This window comes from Penaeus chinensis, chromosome 1 (genome assembly GCF_019202785.1).
Source record: "Penaeus chinensis breed Huanghai No. 1 chromosome 1, ASM1920278v2, whole genome shotgun sequence".
In the NCBI taxonomy this organism is placed as follows: Eukaryota; Metazoa; Arthropoda; class Malacostraca; order Decapoda; family Penaeidae; genus Penaeus; species Penaeus chinensis.
Genome location: NC_061819.1, coordinates 2,534,090 through 2,537,117, shown reverse-complemented (window position 1 = coordinate 2,537,117; position 3,028 = coordinate 2,534,090). Strand labels below are relative to the sequence as shown.

Here is a 3,028-nt window from a genome sequence, read left to right as displayed (position 1 = left end):
CTCTCTCTCTCTTTGTCGGTCTGTCTGACTCTCTCCCTCCCTCTCCCCCTATCTATCTCCTGTCTCCTCCTCGCTCTCACTTTCTGTCTGTCTGTTTTGCTCTCACTATCTGTCTGTCTGTTTGTCTCTCTCTATCTGACTGTCTCCTTCCCTCCCTCCCTCTTTCACTCGCTCTCTCTCTGTCTACCTGTCTGTCTGTTTCTCTCTCTAGATCGTTTTATCTCTCTATCTGTCCGTCTCCCGCTCTATCCCTCTGCCTGTCTATTTTTTTTCTCTCTCATTCTATCTACCTATCTCAGTTCCTCTCCGTCTGTCTGTCTGTTTTTTTCTTTTTTTCAATTTATCTACCTGCCTCAGTTCCTCTCTCTTTTTCTGTCTCTCTTTTTTTTTCTCATTCTATCTACTGTCTCCTTTCCTCCCCCATCTGTCTGTCTGTGTGTCTGCCAGCGTCCTTCGTCGCTCCGTCTTCAATTTATTCATATTTTGACTTGCTTCAATTTCCATACGAGGATGACAGTCAGCATAGAATATACATAAACATATATATTTGAATATTTAATCAGATCAGGTTTTCGGTATCTATCAAATCACTTTATCGACTAAAACCAAATTGATTGCATGCAACATCACCAGCCGCCTAACTCAACCAGGCAAATATTTTTTCTCCGAGAATCTTCGCTTGTAAATGTTTATTGAGAGCTTCTTTTGGTAAATGGGTTTATATTTGTTTTTGTTGTTGTTTTCCTTTTTTGAGTTCAGGCGTTTTTGGTAGACTCATGTGAGGGAAATCACGAAGCAATTAATTAGAGGAGGGGACAAAAAAACATTGATATATATGAGGATTTTTTTTTTTTAAAGGTGAAAAAAGGTGAAATTAATCCACTCATGTGAGGGAAAATGTGGGCTTGTCAACCTGTATTTTCCTTTTTTCTTTCTTTCTTTACCTCTCGGTGCAAAGCAACTGCGTGTCGGGTAATTTATGACAAGACGAACGTGTCATGTGCAGCAAATTGTATCACAGCATTTAGCGGATTTGACACGTGCCCCCCCCCCCCTCCGACTAACACCCCACCCCTAGGCTCCTCCCCTTCCCTATATCAGCTTCCCTAGGTCAATTCCCTTTCCTTACCTTGCTCTTTCATCAATCATCTTACCTTCTTCCTCTCGAAGATCCCCTTCCTCATTACCCATTATTTCTATCCTCCTTCCCCAATCCCTATTTGATTCCCCTCCGCCTCTTCTCCTAGTCCCTGTTTCGCTTACCCCATTCCTTCGTCTCATCCTCATACTGCATCCTTTCGCCTTATCCCAACTCCCTCCCCGAGTTTAGGCCTGTGCCTCTTCCCTCATTCCGTCCCCGGTCCTTTACCCTTTACCTTATTCCCTCCCCCAATCCCCTTACTTCATTCCCTCCACCAACCTTCTCCCTTCATTCCCTTCCCCAACCCCCTTCCCTCATTCCCTCCCCCAGTCCTTTACCTCATTCCCTCCCCCAACCCCCTTCCCTCATTCCCTCCCCCGGTCCTTTACCTCATACCCTCCCCCAACCTTCTCCCTTCATTCCCTCCCCCAATCACCACTCTATTCCCTCCCCCCTCCCCCCTTCCCCGCCCTCAATTCTCACCTCTCACTATTTCGAGCAAAGACCTTTAGTCACATCATGCACAAAGGTAGAAAACAAACAAACAAACACAAAAAAGTGTTATATCTTGATCTCCTTAGTACATGTGTATTGAGCAGCCTGATTTATTCGACGTGCTGATAATTCCTCATCCAGGGTATCTGCGGGGACTAAAATATTTATAATACAGTATATATCCCTTTCTCTTCTTTTCTCATATTTCTTTTCGTCTTCGTAAATACTCTCGCTCGCCGTAATGCACATGAGTTCACGTATGTCCTCGTCGAGCTTCTTTCTGCCTCTCGTAAGCTGTCTCTACGAGTCAAAAGTCATGTACCAGACGTCTGTAGGTTTACACAATGTGGGATTGAGATGTTAAAGGCGCGGGGTATAAGAGCGAGGATATACGAGTGTTGCAGAAAAAATAATGGCAGTGGAATGGTGGTAATATCAATGATAATAATGTTAAAAGATGTAAATGTGATGTGGAGGTGTGGTACTGATGATGAGGATGACAACAGTGATGAGAAGAATAGTGATATTAATGATAAGAAAGATAATGGTGATGTTTAGCTGCGACACTAATGATGATGATAACGATAGTGATAATGTCATTATTATCGTCAATTATGATGATATTACTGATGCTAATACTACTACCAAAGCAACAACAACAATGGTAATATTAATAATGATAACTAAAGCAGCAACAACAATAACAAAAACAACAACAACGGCAAGAGTGACAACAACAATAATAATGATAATGATGCTGATCATAATAATAGCAATGATAATTACAACAATAATAATAACAATACTACTACTGAAAATTATAATAATAATAACAATAACAACACGGACAACAATCGTCAACATAATAATGATAAAAATACTATCAACAATAATAATAATGTCGATGATGATGATATTAATAATGATAGTAATTACAACGATAATTATAATAATGATAATAATAACAGTATTAATAACAACAACGATAATAACAACAACAACAATGATAATAACAACAACAACGATACCAACAACAACGATAACAACGACAACAATAATAACAACAGCAACATCAACAACAACAACAACAACAACAACAACAATAATAATAATATCAATAATAATAATTATGATGATGATGATTATCCATATCATAATCCTATCAATATGATAATCATTCTTACGTATTCAAATGAAGAACATCCTATGAAGTCACGTTTTCAAGGCACATAGCATCACCGTTAGGCAAATAAATCGTGAATATTTTTATTTCTCTCTCTAAGCCTAAAAATGATACTGGGAATTCCCTGATGTGTCCGTGGTTTGAGAGAGGGGTCGTGAGTATAAAATGGTCGCGGAGATTTAGGTAGAGTGAGAGAGATTTGTTAATTA

At 39.6% G+C, this 3,028-nt stretch overlaps 1 protein-coding gene across 1 annotated transcript in view; it reads right to left on the bottom strand.

Annotated features, from left to right (window-relative positions):
* The window catches only part of LOC125027977 (homeobox protein Nkx-2.6-like), a 13,007-nt gene extending 11,713 nt beyond the window's left edge, over positions 1-1,294 (bottom strand). Inside the window, exon 1 of the mRNA XM_047617194.1 lies at positions 1,264-1,294. Coding sequence (XP_047473150.1) covers positions 1,264-1,294 — 31 coding nt within the window. The remainder of the gene's footprint in view (positions 1-1,263) is intronic.
* Between the last annotated feature and the right edge of the window lie 1,734 nt (positions 1,295-3,028).